The sequence below is a fragment of the Myiozetetes cayanensis genome, unplaced genomic scaffold (genome assembly GCF_022539395.1).
Source record: "Myiozetetes cayanensis isolate MyiCay16 unplaced genomic scaffold, myiCay2020 scf38, whole genome shotgun sequence".
Taxonomy (NCBI): Eukaryota; Metazoa; Chordata; class Aves; order Passeriformes; family Tyrannidae; genus Myiozetetes; species Myiozetetes cayanensis.
The window spans coordinates 1310566-1327971 of NW_026087609.1; the positions used below are offsets into that span (position 1 = coordinate 1310566).

Below are 17406 nucleotides of genomic sequence, written 5' to 3' on the forward strand. Positions count from 1 at the left end.
ATCTCTGTCATCTCTCACCCTGGAGGCTGTGCCCCTGTTCAGATCAGTGGGGTGTGAACAGAATATCCTCATCCCACGTGTCCCAGCAGAGGTACAGAGCAATTCCTCCACCATCAGACCCCAGATCACATGAATAGAAGTGGCTCTTTCCTTCAGTACTTCTGAAGAACTCAGACCGACAAAAACATTTAAATGGAAGAACAAAACCTCTGGAAGTTTTACTTATTTTATATCTTTCAACAGGGATGCAACGGGGTTGTGTTTTTTACAGTGACTTTTTAAAGTTTCCCTAAACTTCCCTCTTTGTGCTTCAAAGTGTTCCATGACCTCACACAGCATGAAAGAGCAGCAGTGACAAGCAGAACACCCGACCTTCCTGAAGCACTTCAAAACACATTGAAACCAGGCACTCCTGATGGAGATACAAGTTACTTTTGATGTTATGACACTTTGCATGTTTTAGAGCAGAAGGAAAAAAAGAGCATTTTCTTGTCATTAGAGGTATCACGAGCACATTTTGTTCCATTTTTTGGCAACAAAGCATTTTTAAGTGATTTTTTTGTCTAAGTACGTATTTCAGTGTACAGAGAAAAGGCACTGCCTAAAAATGGTGATGAACAGTACCACAGAGAAGCAAAGGAAAAAAAGGAGAATAATACTTGGATTGCCACATTTTTCCCTTGGTGTCAGTCTTTCCAGACCATTGCAAAGCCTGCTGTAAGTCTTCCTCAAAGAAACCATCAGCAAGTGATGGAGAAGTGGCAGTGGATGCTCAAACACCAGTTGGCTTTACCTGCACCAGGCCTGGGAGCTTCATGTCCTTCCTGGGGACTCGCTGTAGCCAAGGGAAGGGCACAGGAATCCCAGAGGATGCTTTAGGCCAATTCCCACCCAGGATGCATTTTCAGGCACGACCCGGTCTCTTCTTTCAATAAGGAGTGGCAGTTTTGCTACAGTGACCTCTGGGAACTGGTGAGTGTGATGTAAATAGCAGGTGCTGGATTGGGCACAGGAACAGAGAACATCACTGTGTGCACAAATCTCAGAGCAGTACCCAGGTCTGAGAAAAGAAAGCAGGCAGACAAGCCCAGGGAGCAACAGCAGGACATTTCCATGATGCTGTGAGGGTCCCCCCCAGCCCTGGCTGAAGGGGACACAGAGTGCCACAGAGGGCTCCCCAGGCAGGGTGTTTGGCCCTGGGGGGGCAGGGCACACACTGACAGCTGGTCCATTGGCCACCTCTTGCTCCTTTTCCCCCCTGCAGACGATGCCAAGCCCCAGGGCCCTGCAGCACCTTGCCCAGCTCCCTTGCTGCTGGGTACACCTCCAAAGGACAGCACACCCCAGAGATCCTGTCTGTTCACCCTGAGGTGCATCTGTGAGACAGGAACATCTGCTTGCCCCTCTTCCTTTTCATGGCCCAGCAAAACAAACTGCAAGACTGGACTGGAGGAGAGCCCTGAGATCAAAGGGTGAGAGACAACAGCACACTTCCACCTGACTGCCTTAAAATAGTTTGGATCCCACTGTTCACTTCTGCCTGGAATAGTCCCACTCCTCATCTGGAAGTGAGTCTGGCTGAGGACAGACACAACCCGCAGAGAGAGCCAGGAGAACTCAGCCCTGTGCTTTCCTGGGGAGAGCACCCTTGGGAAATTTCTTGGCTGTGATGTTTTGAAACTGGTAATTGCAAGAAAACCAATCCCTCTTGTGTTTGCACTACACATTTTTAAGTCATTTTTAAATTCTCTGTCTAGTGGAAAAGCCCTGGGTATCTACATCTTCAGTGAGCACCACTCAGCACAGTTATCAGAGGCACATCTCCACTAAATCTTACCGGTGTTTTCACTGAAATTTAAAAAAAAACACACCACTTCTAGAAAGGAATTCATTTACTATTCCCATTTACCATTTTCACCAAAGGATACATAAAATGGAGCATAGTAAACCTATAATTGTGTTCAAAAGGAACCATCATCCAAATAATTAAAATTGCACTTAGGTTTTCTGTAAATATGAATGATTTTCAACCGTAATCATCATCCAACACTCCAAAGATTGACACAATTATAATTAATACTTAGATGGGAAGTAATTACATGGTTCTTACTGCTATATAAATTATACCATTACTGAGTCATATGCACATGATGAGATAAGGTAAGTATGCATTTTTTGTCAAGTAGACAACAGTAAATACGTATTTTCTAAAATAACAGAATTCTTTTGCAGTTCAGCAAGAGTTTCAATATCCTCAGTGCACTACACCCAAAAGAACAAAAATCCACCATTTTGCATGGCAAAACTGCTGGCAGGCATTGGCAGAATTTCACATTTGTATTTTTTAACAGAGAGAACAATTCCTCTGTATAAAGTACTATCTAAACAGTTTTGTGGCAAACAAAGTATCCTGCAATAATCATCACCTGTAAGGGGCCAGGGGTGAAATGCTGCCAGTTTTACTGGCAGGACACTCAGCAGTGGAGGAAGGCACAGAGGTTGGTTTGTGCAGAGGAGGAGCTGCTTTCAGAGCTGTGCCTTCCTGCACCTCTGAAAACCTGCCTGGCACACGAACAGGCCGTGGCACCAGCCCTGCTCCCTGCAGGCTCAGACTGGGGAGCTGCAGGGGGAGCTCTGATAACAGAAATTAGAAGGTAAATACAATTTCTCTTGTCCTCCCAGTGAGCCTCTCACACATAACGTGACAAACATGAAGGTTCTTCTGAAGACAAGCACAGAGGGCTCTTCTCATGTGGCAGACAATGTGTCTGTGCATGCTGGGGGATCCTTTGGACCTATTTGGCTTTTAAACTTTTTAACAAAGATTTCATGGCCTTCCACTAACTCTCTATCTGTAATTTACATAACAAGCTGATTTTAAGCAGACCTCTGATGAAAATGGGAGATGGACATTTTACTTCATGGCAGCAATGGATTGGGAAGGTTGTAGAAAACTAATCAAAGTCTTTCATCTTTTAGTTGATGTTGAAGCACCCCCAGCACTGCGATGTGGGCCGTCAGTGGCAGCGTTTCCTACACTGTCTGCTCCCTCTGGTGGTGTGAACCACTCCAGAAAGTCTGGGCGTCCTGATACCACAGATTCACCAAAGCAATCAGAATAATCCCAGATTAATCCCACTTCCATACTGTAGCATTTGCTGAGTTACCACTGAACACAGGGGTTTGTCATTCATTACAAACAAATATCTTTCGAAAACAAACTGTGAATTAGAGGCAGAGTTTGCTGCCTTCAGTGATACCTTACCATGACCACCTGCAAGAGTGGCTTAGAATTCTCTGTTCCTGTTGGTGTTTTTAACTGGGTGATATCCAACAAAGCTGTGGGGGAAAAAAAGCTTATAAATCCAACCAAATACCTCTGCAGACAGACAGCACTAGAAAGAGAAGTTTTAGCTCTAAAACACTACAAAGAGAAGTTTGCAGCTCTAGAGCTGCTCCAACAGCCTCCAACACTACTACTACAAACAGTGTTGAGATTTGTTGTAATGATGTAATAAGGACATGTTTTCATTTCTTTAAGAATATTTAAGATCTCAGATAAATCTCAGCAAAGTTGGCAGGGGCTCTCCTGATGCTGCTCTTAGGAAATTCCTATCCTGCTATCAGATTTCGTCCTAAACTCTTGCAAAATTCTAATGCCAGTGCTAAAACCCAGGCTTAACACAGGCCTGTCACTTATGACATGACCAATAAACTGTTTTGCCCACGCTGTTTCTTGCCATGTGATCACAATACTGTATTTCTGTAGTCGCCTCTTTTGCTCCTACTTTTAGTACTGATCTTTACACAGGACTTTTAGTAAAGAACATACACTCTTGGTATGGTTGCTGTGTTTTTTTATGTCTACCCATCTTTGGTCTCTGGGTAATTGGGCAGTTGAGCAGCTGCTGACAAAGCAACTTGTTTTTTAATCACTTACATTTGGGTTTCACATTTGTCAGGAATAAACAACCATGGGAACAGTGGGGTCAGTGTGTGCCCAGCCAAGATCAGAGCAGGAAGGGAAGAGTCTGCAGAGTTGCTGCAGTGAAAACTGTTATCCTTGAAGTGCTCTTGGGATTTCCAGAAGCATCAGAAACCCTCACAGGCACGTTCACAGGTAGCTGTGAAAATCAGTGAAGTCAGGACACTGGAAAATAGCTACATACCACCAAGGGAAAAGATGAAAAGCCGGGAAATAAAAGGCCAATTCTCCCAGAAGTGTTCAAACAGATCATTTTTTTTTCGCACAGCAAGGTGAGTAATGGTTTGTTTCTTGAATGGAAAGCACGTCAAACTGATTTAACTGGTCTTGGTGCAGTCTGACAAATCATTCCCCTCCCTAAACTACAGAAATACTTTCTAGATAAAATTATAACCATAGCCTTCTATGAATTAAAATTATAATCATCATACAAGGGAGTATGTATCAGCTTCCCTGGGTTAGTTTGAAAGGATGTGTCAGGCATGTCCTAATGAAAATACTGAGTGTTGCTGGATTTCAAAGAGAATGGACCTCTTAAAATCAACAAACTACATTAAACTAGGACAATCAGCAGTATGTAGGAGGACAGGACTGGAATTTGAAGAGAGAGAGAAATAGCCTGGAAAGCACAAGATGCAATTCAGGGAACACACATGCAATTCCTGCACTTGAGAAATGCAGGCTCAAAGTCACAAATGCACCACACAGTGACCTGTCAGAATGCAGGGGAGTGTCTGAGGATGAGACTGAGGCAAATGTGGGCTGAATATGAGCCAATAGTGTTGCACTGCTAGGAAAAAAAGGAAAAATTAGCAGCAGCAGCCTGCAAATGCAATCAGTGCTGTTGTTCTTCAGACATTCCAAACAGCTGTCCTTTCCCTCTGCTCTGTTAGGAAACAGCCCAGGCTTAGGCTCTACAATCTAATGAACCTGATGCCTGGAGGAAGGAATAAGAAAGTTAAATGGTCTGGTTATTATTTTTCTTGGGTTTGCATGACAGAGAACAGGAAGCTGTTCTTCACTGCCATATAGAAATGAGATTTTAGAACTGAGGGGAAATGGAGAATTAATATTTGATACATCTTGGAGGAAGAAAGATTCCACATTACCAGAGATGGAAAGGGCGAGTTTCAGTCCCACCCTTCCAGCAGAGCTTCCCATGTGCTCTCTTTGTCAATGTGTGACAGTGTCTGATGGTGTTCCATGGTCTGGGAGCTGGCACTTGTGGTTTTTTCAATCAGTAGCAGCTCTCCAAACCCCAGATGCTCTGCCAGTACCCTCTGGAAACAGATTCTCATAGCCCAGAGCACACTAGTGACCCATGGTTTCCAGTGTTGTCACAGCAAAGACCTTTCAGTGAAAATACCCATCCCCAAAATTATATCCAGAGTATATGGAGAGCACCTCCAGCTCCACTGAAGTGATGTCCTACATGTGAGATGGGAATTGTAGATGGATAAGATACTAAAGCCATGTTTTCTGAATTCCCAACAGCATTTCATGCATTAAAACTTCTCAGCTAACAAAGCACACACTCCTTGCCCTTGCCCTCAGCTCACTACTCTGTGCTTGAACACTGCTGACCAAACTCATAAGAATATCAGACATTTGCAGCTTGGATTTCAGACAGGTCCAGAGGTTCTCGTTTCCACCAAAGCAAGGAAAAATAACAAGCAAAATAGCTTCCATGTCCAGCAGGGGCACAGAGTTAAAGCTTTAGGAACATGGAAGAATCCAGGGTGCTGCATTCACGGTGTGGCTCCAATGCCTTGATCCTCTTATTTGTTCTCCAGCATCCTCTACCAATGTTGTTCCAAAACCTTTCTCAGCCTCAATCAGCCCAACTGCAAGAAGAGCCAGGTGTGTAGCCTGATGTGATTCACCAGGTACTGGAATTGTGGCTTTTGAGCTCCAGGAAACAGGGAGTTTGCATGAAGAGCTGGAAGTGGCCATTCCTCCCTGCTGAATTCCTCCTTCTCTCCTGGGGCCAGAGTCTTGCCTTGCTGTAGTCTTAAAAAAACCCACAGATTCTGATTCTGTTACACTGCAAGTGAGCCCAATATATTTACAATGGAGAGACTTCTTTTCTTAAATTTAAATTCAAATTACAATGAAGCAGCAGAAGAAGCCTGTAAAAATTAGGATTATTTTGTCACAGCTTTGTCATAGCAGGATTTTTTTATTTCTGCAAGAGACTGAAATCAGTCCAACTACTTTGGGATTGGTACCACACTGGTACCATACACACTTGCCAGCAAGTGATTAAGCTTCCCTTTTAGAGAGCAGAGTCTTATAACACTAGAACCTCCAAAACACAGAAAATAAATCCCATCCTGGGAGTCTGTACAAGGAAACTGGATAGAGACAACTCAGTGTTTACTGTGTGATGCAGGCACAAGATGACCTCTCTCTGACATGGGGGGTACCAGGGGCATCTGTCCCTCTTGGCTGCATCAGCAATTTTTATGCAACAATTACCCACACAGAAATTCTACACAAGCATTTCCTGATGACATGTCACTTGGAATGACGATCACCAGCCCGTGTTTTTGGAAAGTTCTCTTGCCTGGAAAGCCAGAGAGGAAACCAGCTTGTTTGCAACACTCCACAGACACTTTCCTCTGGAAAAGAAACAGGACTGGGGAGGCCAAGCAAGGCCAAGATTTCAGTGGATCAGGAGAAGCCACCCACTCCCAGTGGTCAGCAGTGAGACAGATATTCATTTCTAAACCTGGCATGTCATGAAGACAACCTGTAATAAGATGGGCCATTAAAAAGACACGAAGTCAAATTCACACCTGCAGCCAGTCAGGTCAGTGGAGACACCACTGATGACACTGGTCCACACAAACATTAAGGTCAAGGGAAGCCAGTGCCAGCACTGGTTTGGGAAGTCACGCAGGTGCACAGTGCCGTAGTAGCCACAGGGGGTGACTCAAAAGTTCAGATTCCAAATTCAAGATTAGCAAAATCACCCGGATCACAGGTGTGTGTTCCAGCTGCTGGACATGACCTCCTTTTAAACCCATTCCAGGACATTGTCAGCCACCTCAGCAGACACAACTCTGTTCCAGCTGTTCCCCAGGCGTGGTGTGACTGTTCTGTTGTGACATGTCACGACACCCCACGACAACAGTGACATGCCATGACACGCCCTCACTGCCTGTGATACACCCTCACATTGACATCCAGACCCTCAGGATCTGAATCAAACTTTAACAACGAAAATAAAATTTCAGTCAGCAGCTGTAGCTGCACAGTTATGATCACACAGGTGATTTCAGAGTGTTTACGCCTGGCTGACCCTGTGTTTTAAGGCAAAGGGAAGACAATCCCAAGAGGAATGGGCTGTCTGGGCAGGAGGCACCAGGAGTGATACCGGCAGGACTGAGCAGCGCCTGGGGAAAGGCAATTCCAGCAGTGGGAGATCGGGACCACCCAGGGACCCGCTGAGCCCAGAAGGGACCCGGCCCCAGAGCAGGGCAGAGCTGCCCCTGTGGGCTCTCTGGAGAGACACAGCGAGCGAGCAGGGCACTGACCGACAGCGAGGCGATGTAACCTGTGACCAAGGAACGCCGATGCCTTTGTTTGTTAAAACGGACCGGTGGTGTAAGGTTTTGGTGATGGGGAGCCCCTTGTGGGTCACCCCCAGCTCGCTGCTTTGCACGGCTGCGATAAAAACAGAGATGCATCGCCTCGGGGCGGGAATCGGCGCTGCGCCGGGGAGGGAGCCCGCATGCGGCACAGCACCACTGCGGCACAGCACCAGTGCGGGACAGCACCACTGCGGGACAGCACCAGTGCGGCACAGCACCACTCTGGGACAGCACCAGTGCGGGACAGCACCACTCTGGGACAGCACCAGTGCGGGACAGCACCACTGCGGGACAGCACCACTGCGGGACAGCACCAGTGCGGCACAGCACCACTGCGGGACAGCACCACTGCGGGACAGCACCAGTGCGGGACAGCACCACTGCGGGACAGCACCAGTGCGGGACAGCACCAGTGCGGCACAGCACCAGTGCGGCACAGCACCAGTGCGGGACAGCACCGCTGCGGCACAGCACCAGTGCGGCACAGCACCAGTGCGGCACAACACCAGTGCGGCACAGCACCAGTGCGGGACAGCACCACTGCGGCACAGAACCAGTGCGGGACAGAACCAGTGCGGGACAGCACCACTGCGGCACAGCACCACTGCGGCACAGCACCACTGCGGCACAGCACCACTGCGGCACAGCACCAGTGCGGGACAGCACCACTGCGGCACAGCACCAGTGCGGGACAGCACCACTGCGGCACAGCACCAGTGCGGGACAGCACCAGTGCGGGACAGCACCACTGCGGGACAGCACCACTGCGGCACAGCACCGCTGCGGCACAGCACCGCTGCGGGACAGCACCAGTGCGGGACAGCACCAGTGCGGGACAGCACCAGTGCGGGACAGCACCGCTGCGGGACAGCACCAGTGCGGGACAGCACCAGTGCGGCACAGCACCAGTGCGGGACAGCACCAGTGCGGGACAGCACCAGTGCGGGACAGCACCACTGCGGGACAGCACCAGTGCGGGACAGCACCACTGCGGGACAGAACCAGTGCGGGACAGCACCACTGCGGGACAGCACCACTGCGGGACAGCACCAGTGCGGGACAGCACCGCTGCGGGACAGCACCGCTGCGGGACAGCACCGCTGCGGCACAGCACCGCTGCGGGACAGCACCGCTGCGGCACAGCACCGCTGCGGGACAGGACCAGTGCGGGACAGCACCACTGCGGCACAGCACCAGTGCGGGACACACCCCCCATCGCGACACATCCTCAGCGTCGGGACACGCCCCATGGCGGGACACACACACCCCCATGGCGGGACACGCCCCCAGGTCGTGACTTCCCCCTTCCTCTAGCTCTTCCCCAGGCTCCGCCCCCGCGCTGACTGACAGCCCGTATCACCAATGGAGAGCCGGTTCTTGGCGGCGCGGCCAATGGCGAGCGGCGTGGGCGGGTCCGGCGCGGCGCGGCGGCCAATGGCGGGCGGGGGCGGTGCGGTGCGGGCCATGGCGGCGCGGGGCCCCGAGGCGGCGGCGCTGCGGGCTCTGTACCTGTCGCGGGTCGCGGCCCGGCCCGGGCCCTGCACCGACCCCGCCATCGCCGCCCGGGCGCGGCGGCTGCTCCGGGGCCCGGCGGGGCTGCCGGGGCACGGCGGGGCCCTGGACGTGCGCGCCGTGGCCGAGCGGTGCCGGCGGGCGCGGGGCGATCGCGCCTTGCGAGACCTGGTGAAGGCGCTGGAGCTGCTGGAGCTGCTCTGCCTCAACCTCCTGCTGTGCCCCTGGCGCAGGGAGATCCGCTCGCTCAAGGTGCGGCACCGGGGGAGCCGGGGCTGCCGGGCCGGGGAGGGCAGCGGGGATGGAGCGGGGCCAGGGGCACATCCTGCCCTGATCAGGGTGCTGGAGCTGGGGCAGTGCCAGGGACACATCCTGCCCTGATCAGGGTGCTGGAGCTGGGGCAGTGCCAGGGGCACATCCTGCCCTGATCAGGGTGCTGGGGCAGTGCCATGGGCACATCCTGCCCTGATCAGGGTGCTGGGAGCTGGGGCAGTGCCAGGGGCACATCCTGCCCTGACAGGGTGCTGGGGCAGTGCCAGGGGCACATCCTGCCTGACGGTGCTGGGGCAGTGCCAGGGGCACATCCTGCCCTGATCAGGGTGCTGGGGCAGTGCCAGGGGCACATCCTGCCCGGGGCAGGGTGCTCGGAGCTGGGGCAGTGCCATGGGCACATCCTGCCCTGATCAGAGTGCTGGAGCTGGGGCAGTGCCATGGGCACATCCTGCCCTGATCAGGGTGCTGGAGCTGGGGCAGTGCCAGGGACACATCCTGCCCTGATCAGGGTGCTGGGGCAGTGCCAGGGACACATCCTGCCCTGATCAGGGTGCTGGAGCTGGGGCAGTGCCAGGGGCACATCCTGCCCTGATCAGGGTGCTGGGGCAGTGCCAGGGACACATCCTGCCCTGATCAGGGTGCTGGGGCAGTGCCAGGGGCACATCCTGCCCTGATCAGGGTGCTGGGGCAGTGCCAGGGGCACATCCTGCCCTGACAGGGTGCTGGAGCTGGGGCAGTGCCAGGGGCACATCCTGCCCTGATCAGGGTGCTGGAGCTGGGGCAGTGCCAGGGGCACATCCTGCCCTGATCAGGGTGCTGGAGCTGGGGCAGTGCCTGTCCCCGCTCTGAGCCCTCCCCTCTGTTTGCCGTAAGGAGGGGCTGGCTGGGGGTGGGCAGGACTGGGTGGGAAAGAGGGAACTGTTGGTTTTCACGGCAAGGTGGCCACGGTGACCCCACGCCCCCAGCACACCCCGCAGGTCTCATGGCCCACGAGAGACACAATCTTCACACCTGCAAGATCTCCACAGAAACACACAACACACAACATGCAAACTTACTGCCCTTCCTGTCAGCAACATTGCTGGTGAGGAAGAGCCATTTCTTTGCTTTTTCCTGCACGTAGGTCCCCCCTGTGGATTCTCAAACAGCTGTAGGTTCCTGTTCTCATTCATCTCCTTAAAACAGGGCAAAGCATAAGATAATCATTGCTGCAGCTGGTGGGGTCAGCTTTTCCTAACACAAAATCTTAGGCTTCATTAAAATTAAACTTTGCAGACCACTGTGGGTACCCCAAAGTTCTACTCATTCTACTGCAAGGCACGAGCTGGAGAACAACCAGTGTGTTGTGTATATGCAGGTTGGATAGGAAGCTACTGGGTGTATGTGAAATACTGGCTCACATGTGCTGCCTCTCACCTGCTCTGGTGTCCCCAGTGCCTGCACTTTGCTTCCCTTCCCGAAGGAGCAGAAGGTGGGGATTGCAAAGCCCTGTTGACAGATTTACCCAAGAATGGACCGAGGTTCAGTCCCACATTATCCATAACTGTGGCCATGTTGGGGGGCAGTTTTGTTCTCCCTGAAGCTTCTGCTTGTGAGACCAGTGCTCAGGTGTCAGCCTTAGGCAGTGGGTGAGTCTGTCCCCAGCTGGACAGGCTGAAAACAAAGTGGAAGGAAGTCTTGTCTTTGCATTCCCACCTCTGCTGTGTTCTGACCTGCCAGCAGTTGATCGTGCTTAGCTTGACAGAGTCCCTCTTATCACAGTATTTCAGCCAAAACCAAAAACCACTTCAACTTTGCAAACTAGGCCTCACGTCTGGGGTAGCTCTAAAACCAAGCACTTGTTGATTTTTGAAGTCATTATGCAGCAACAGCAGCATTCTATTTGTGTTTTGCAGAAAGCTTGTGCAAAGAGAGGTGTTTGGGCAATATTTCTGCTAGGCTGGTCTGCCTTCAAAAAGGTGCTTTAAAAAATGGCAGTTTAATTCAAAGGTAGTAAAGTTGCAGCAGGAATCTGAACCATGGAAAAAGAAAATGTTACAGCCTTGTCACCAGTTAGGAAATGCATGAAACACATGAAACAGTGAGTGCATCTTGTTTGCTTTTTCTAGGAAAAGATCAGACCTCAGTGAGTTAGTCTGTGAATCTTTGTTTGTTTAAAAAGCTTATGTTCTTCAGTAGAGCATATAAGATTTATTTCTGATTTTCTCTAGTTTGACTAAAATAATTTCCTCACTCTCTTCCTTTTTGAATGCTGATACTCTTAGCCAGGACCTCAGCAGGTTTCAACTGGCCTCACTTCACTGAAACTACTGTGCTGTAGCAAAGCTCTGATGCTTGAGAGGCTGACAAAACAATGCTTTAGGAAAGCCTCGCTCACTGCAATTCACAATTCAGACTTTCGTGAACACGGGTTTTTTGAAAGATGTAAGCAATTTCTGAAGTATTTTTGATTTTCAGTCTTTCACGTTTTCTTCCACCCCCTTCCCTCCCTGTTTTTCTGTGTTTCCTTCTGTTTCAGACATTCACTGGTAACTTTGTCTACTACATCCAGTCAGTGCTCCCAGATGACACTGTCAAAGCACTCCTGGAGAAAATAGGGTACGTTGCAACAACAGCAACAGAGTTTTCACTTGTCAGAAAGAGAAACAATGAGGAAACAAAGCAGACTGCGTTTGAAATATTCCTGGCAAGGATCGAGTGTGAAACCATCCTGGAAATGACAAGTGAAGGAAAAGGTGGCAATTTGGAGGAGCCCCTCCAGGAGAGAACACAAACACAGCGGCAGCAGGGAGAGCAGGACAGGGATCAGCCACCCCAGAGAGGAGACGCTGGAAACCTGGAAGAGGAAGAAAGCAGTGAGGCATCTTTGTGCCTCGCTCCCCAGCAGAACTGCTCAGCTCCCTGCCCTCTGTCCTTTGAGGCTGCTGGGAATGTGGAGATCAAGGACAGGCTGGCTGAGGCAGCAGCTGCTCCATCCACCACCAGCCCCCCGGCACTCCCCAGGCAAGGCATCAACACCACGCGGCTGCCGGGGCAGTGCTCGGACAGCGAGGACTTCCTGGTCAAATACAGTGACATTGTCATTGGACAAACACCTATTTTCAGTGAGAGTCGTTCTCCAAAGGCCTTTGAGACAGAGCCAAGAGCCGGTGTGAGTGAGGAATGTGCCCTGGCAGTGGCTGTGGAGACACCTGGGGCTGAGCTGGGGCCTGTGCCGCTGTCACCAGCAGCCAGCGGCCCCCCAGCCTTTGCCATGTTTGCTGACTGCCCCTGTGACAGCTCAGCCCCCGTGCAGTTCAGAGCTCCACAGCTGCCCCCAGGATCCATTGAAGCAGAGATCAAGGATGCCATGAACTGCACAGACCCAGACCCTGCCGAGGGACCCGGTGAGCTGAAGTCTCTGCCCTACACGGACTTTGCCTCTGCCCAGACTGTCCCCAGGGAGGAGGAGGTTTGTGATCTGTCTTTAACTTTCACAAAACTGCAGATCAAGGACACTCAGGAAGATCTGATGTATCCAGTGGAGGAAACTGGCCAAGCTGCAGCAGTAGCATGTGCAAGGGCAAGTGACAGGCACGTAAGAGAATGTAATCACTCCAAACTCAAACACACATACCTGGCTGATGCTGAGCTGCAGAACAGGGCAGCTGCACATGCTGAGCCATCCTCAGACCTGTGCTGTGCTGCTGGGAACAAGGAGCATTCCACCTCTGGTTCTGATGGCAAGAGACTGTTCATGGATACTGGTAAGACACACACGGCCTCTGAGGGCTTCAGGCACATCAGGGAGCCCCCCAACCTCACCTACATCCCACCACAGAGCATCGATGTTCGCCCTTCCCACCCAAGAAGGACCAGCACACGGGACAGAAGGACCCTCCTGCAGCCTGAACATGACCCTCCCGAATCCAGTGAAGTAACTCTGGAGAACTGGAATTCAGAACTCAGTGAAAACCAGGAGCCTTATGTCATTATTGACAGGACCGACCAAGGATTGTTATGCCATCACACTTGACTCTACCAGTGCTTTATTTCTAATCTGCCTGGGGTTTTTGCCTCTCACTTGTGGCCTTGATCATCTTTTCAAGGAGATGATTAGTTTTGTCAAAACAGTTTTAAAAAAAAACCAAAACCACATCCCTGCTTTTGGACAGTAAAAAGCAGGAGTAGTTACACAAAGTCTTAGTGGCCCCTGTGGCAAGGAAACCTGAGTGGTCACCTTTCTAAAGGGTAAACTTCCATACATTTCAATCCATTTCATTCATTAGCCAGATTCCTTCTGGCTGTTTCTGATGCCAGACAGGTTTCTTCAGTTAAGCATACTGCTTTTTTTTCCCCCTTCACAGACCTGTTCCTGGAGTATTCTTCCAGTACGAGGTAAATCTTCTAAAGTGGAAGGGCCAGCTTTCTAGCTTCACAAATGCTGTACTGCAGTGTACTTATGTTTGTTAGCTCACTGCATTCCTTGGAAGCTGCTCTGAGCTGATCTTCCCCCTGCCTGCAGCTGAGAACAAGGTTAGAAAGTTTGACCACATTCCTCAAGATTTGAAGAGGGAAACAGCCCTGTGAACACTCGTGGGTTTGGAGAGGCAATAACCTGTATTCCAGGTTTTATAACCAGAATATTTTGTGGCTATCACCAGTTTTCAAGAGAAGCTTTGAGCGTCGTAACTGTTCACTGCCACCAGGAGAGAGATCCAGCTACTGATGCCATTTCCCTTGTCCCTGCTCCTGCCACTTCATTCCATACCAGGATTCATGGAATTTTTCTGTAAACCAGTTCAGTTCACTAAAATTAAGGAGAAAAATGCCATTCTTTGCCCTTTTAGTGTCAAGGAAGAAATGTCAGCAGAGAAGGGTCGCAGTGACACCAGAGCCAGGATCAGGGATCTTCTGGAAGTGGCAGTGCTGTGTGCTGAGAAGGAATGGGAGCAGGAATGTGGGATCAGCTGGAAGCTGACTCCCAGCAGGGAGAGCCTCTGGCATACACAACATTTAGTTAATTTAGAAAAGCCCCTAGCCACTGGTACTGTACTTAAGCACAGTCTTCAGTGCTTCTTTATACACTTGTTACCCAGAAGGACACTTTAATACTGCATCAAGCAGCTTCTCCAGTAGCACTTCAATGTGTGCTGGTTTTGGCTGGGGTGGAGTTAATTTTCTTCACAGTGGCTAATATGGGGCTGTGCTTTGGATGCTAAAAGTGCTTTGTTGTTTCATGTGTAGTTAAAATACTAGCCGAAATTAATTTTGTATGAATAGTTTATAATTGACGTTCAGCCCTCAAAAAATTCAAAGAGGAGCACATGGAAAAAGCTCAGGAGCTAAATGTAAAGATCTGCTTTATGAACAACTAATTGATGAAGCTCTGCCATCTCTGGTTCCAGCAGTGTGGGGGGATCAGAACTCTGCCCAAGCTCACACCAAGGGCTGCCTCCAGCTTTGGGTGAGGTTGTGAGGAACAGTTATTATGGACAAAAACTGTTCACAGGGCTCTTTCCTGACAAATCACAGTGACATCCTCTGGGCTGTGAGATTTCTCTGTACTAAACCATTAAGTGAGATTTTCTGGACTGTGCAAAACATGCATCCTGGGCTTCTGCAACCCTTAATGAAGTCAGAATTTAGAACGAACTGCAGATGACTGAACTTCAAAGGTATAGAAGCGTTTCCAAAGAAACAGTTCTTTTGAACTCTTTTATAGAAGAAAAAGGTTTGAAAGTTTAACAGAAGGTTTTAAGAATAATCACTGTCCCCCTACAAATAAGCTTCAATAAGAAAAATAATTAATTAGGACACAAAATCATATTTTTAAGCTAGAATTCTAAAAACTTACAACACACCCATAGCATGGCATTACTGGGATCACAAGCCTTAGTATTAACTCAGTACTAATCCAGGAAATGCTCAGTGCACTCATTATTAATAAGTTGTAGTGATTTGGAAAAAAAAATAGCCCATCAAATGGGACTAACGAGACATGAACTGCATTTCCTGACTTGATGCAGTCCCTTCAATGCAAGGGTTTTAGTCCTACCACAAAACTGCAAAGGAGAGGCAGTGATCTCCACAAGCAATGCCATCAGATGGTGCTGAAAGGCCAAATCACTGAATATTTATGTCCTCCAAGTGCCAGACCCATGTCTGCAATATGTGATCAAAGTGCTCACTGATGCCTTGCTTGCTCCACCTAAACCAACCAAAACTATTAGGGAAAATAAATTATATGTATCTTGTACTTCAGGGATCATTCCCCTAAAATTACACAGAAAAGGTAAGGTGAAAACAGTCCAAAGTGCTGCATTGAAAGGATTACCCTGAAGAGAACATTCAGAGGGTAAAGCACAAGAGAAGGGCAGCTCAACACTTGAGCTGAAGAGTTCTGAATGAAACCCCCACTGGTTCACTGTCCAAGTACCTGCAGGTCATAATAAACTGATCATGATCTAAACCCAAAGAACCATCTGTATTTTTCTTTGTAAAAAGAAGTAAAATCTGAGAATCCAAAGCAGTTAAGAAATCAATTAATTCTAGGATTTTTTATAACCATTTGAAAGGAACAACAAATGCCTTTCTGTGCACCCTGTGTTTTCACTCCATAGCAGGGCTTGGGATCTCATGAACACTGGAGAGAAATAAGCTCTCTACAGAAAGCTGGCTGTGAAACAGCCTGAAAGCCATCCTGCAATCGCTTACAAATCTGTGGTTTGGGGTTTTCTTTTTTTGCCTCTGAATTCAGTGGGAACTGCTACAGAACTACAGCTACACTGTGGTGTCCTGTAGAGCAGGACCGTGCTGAGCTCACTGGAACTGCACTAGTGTGGGTAGGGTTAGAGTAAGACCCAAGATTTCAAACTGGTGAGACCTGTTTAACAAAGCTACTTCACTTGATGCACTTCATTTGCTTCCTCTAATAATAAAAAAGAACATCCCACCTCTTCCACTCCTTGAACACCTCCAGGGATGGGGACTCCACCACCTCCCTGGGCAGCTTTTTCCAGCATCTAATCATCCTTTCTGTGAATAAAATCTTCCTGTTGTCCAGCCTAAACCTCCCCTGGTGCAGCTGAGGACTGTCCCCTTGTCCAATCCCTTGTTCCCTGGGAGCAGAGCCCAACCCCCACCTCAGTACAAGGCTGAGCCCCCCCAGCTCCCTCAGCCCCTCCTGCTGCTCCAGCCCCTTCCCAGCTCCGTTCCCTTCCCTGCACACGCTCCAGCCCCTCGGTGTTCCTGCAGGGAGGACCCAAAACTGGACACAGCACTCGAGTGGCCTCAGCAGTGCCAGCACAGGGGAGTGGGGACTGTCCTGGTCCTGCTGCCACACTATTCCTGATCCAGGCCAGGTGCCCTTGACCTTCCTGCCCCGCTGGGCACACCTGGCTCGTGTCCAGCCCTGTCACCAGCACCCCCAGGGCCTTTCCCCGTGGGCACTTTGCAGCCCCTCTGCCCAGCCTGGAGCTGCAGGGGGTGGTTGTGGCCAAAGGGCAGGACCTGGCACTTGGCCTGGTTGACCCCACACCCAAATGTGCTAATGGTGCACTCAACTCTCTCATCGATAAAGGTACTGAACAGAACTGGGCCCAACACTGATCCCTGGGGGCACCACTGGTGACCAGAACTGGATGCAGCTCCCTGGGCCCGGCCCTCAGCCAGCTCCTGACCCAGCACAGAGTGCCCTGTCCAAGCCTTTTCCAGGCGTGTGCCGTGGGAGATGGTGTCCAGGGCTTTGCTGAAGGCCAGGCAGCCACATCCCCAGCCTGCCCCTCATCCACCAGACACTCACCTGACCATGAAAGGAGATCAGGGTGGTCAGACAGGACCTGTCCCTCCCTAACCCGTTCTGGCTGGGCCTGAGCCCTGGTTGTCCTGTGTGAGCACACCCAAAGTGATCTGCTCCATGGCCTTGCTGGGGTTGGGCTGTAATAACTGTAATAAAAACACCTCCCTCATGCACACACCAGTCCCTGGGTGTCATTTCAATTCACCCTAGGGGCTTCACCAACAGCAGCCTCAGTTCTTTGCTTCAGAGACAGGTAGTAA

General features: G+C 50.2%; 2 protein-coding genes across 2 annotated transcripts in view; both read left to right on the forward strand.

Annotated features, from left to right (window-relative positions):
- BEAN1 (brain expressed associated with NEDD4 1) overlaps window positions 1-3842 on the forward strand; it is a 50703-nt gene extending 46861 nt beyond the window's left edge. The window contains 1 exon segment of the mRNA XM_050328229.1: window positions 1-3842. Within this exon segment, the coding sequence (XP_050184186.1) occupies window positions 1-133 (133 nt within the window). The 3' untranslated portion in view covers window positions 134-3842.
- A 5101-nt stretch (window positions 3843-8943) lies between these two features.
- On the forward strand, window positions 8944-15826 carry LOC126646709 (uncharacterized). The gene is made up of 2 exons (XM_050328200.1): window positions 8944-9345; window positions 11885-15826. Exons 1-2 carry the CDS (start codon window positions 8944-8946, stop codon window positions 13379-13381), a joined length of 1899 nt encoding a protein of 632 aa, XP_050184157.1. The 3' UTR covers window positions 13382-15826.
- Window positions 15827-17406: the final 1580 nt, after the last annotated feature.